The 561-nt window shown below is 68.8% G+C and overlaps 1 protein-coding gene across 1 annotated transcript; it reads right to left on the bottom strand.

Annotated features, from left to right (window-relative positions):
- Positions 1-18: 18 nt before the first annotated feature.
- On the bottom strand, positions 19-507 carry H696_06325 (vesicle-fusing ATPase; the record flags this gene model as incomplete). Its single annotated transcript, XM_009500067.1, has 1 exon — positions 19-507. A coding segment is annotated over one exon (489 nt), but the record flags the coding sequence as incomplete, so codon positions are not given.
- Between the last annotated feature and the right edge of the window lie 54 nt (positions 508-561).

A 561-nucleotide genomic window follows, 5' to 3' on the forward strand; every position in this document is an offset into this window, starting at 1 on the left:
GGGGGGGGGGGGGCGCACCGCTCGTTCGAAGAGTTCGCTGACCCGTCGCTCGCTCTCGCCAACCCACTTGTCCAACAGCTCGGCCCCCTTGACGGCCATGAAGCGCGTCTTGGACCCGGTGGCGATGGCCTTGGCCACCAGGGTCTTCCCGGTTCCGGGCGGGCCGAAGAGCAGCAAGCTCGACCGCGCGCGTAGACCCTCGGCCGCAGAGGGTCCCAGGTATTGCGACAGCAGTCGTGGGAGTTCGATAATTTCGCGCACAGCGGCCTTGACCGGCTCGAGGCCGCCGACCGCGTCCCACGGAACCGAGGGAATCTCCCCGCCCCCGGGCCCGGCACTCGCGGGCACTTGATTAAGGTGCTTCAGTGCGCGGGTGGAGGCCGCGCGCAAGTCCGCCAACGAGATGATCGCCTGAGGCCCTGTCGCCACCCGACGGATGGCCTCCTCAGTGGCCTGGATGTCTGCCTGAAGGGATCCACCCGGCATGGACTCCGTCAAGGGGGACATCCTGTGCGCGCGCATGAGACAAAAGGGAAGAGGGGAGCGAGGGGGGGGGGGGGG

Source organism: Fonticula alba, assembly GCF_000388065.1.
Source record: "Fonticula alba strain ATCC 38817 unplaced genomic scaffold supercont2.99, whole genome shotgun sequence".
In the NCBI taxonomy this organism is placed as follows: Eukaryota; order Rotosphaerida; family Fonticulaceae; genus Fonticula; species Fonticula alba.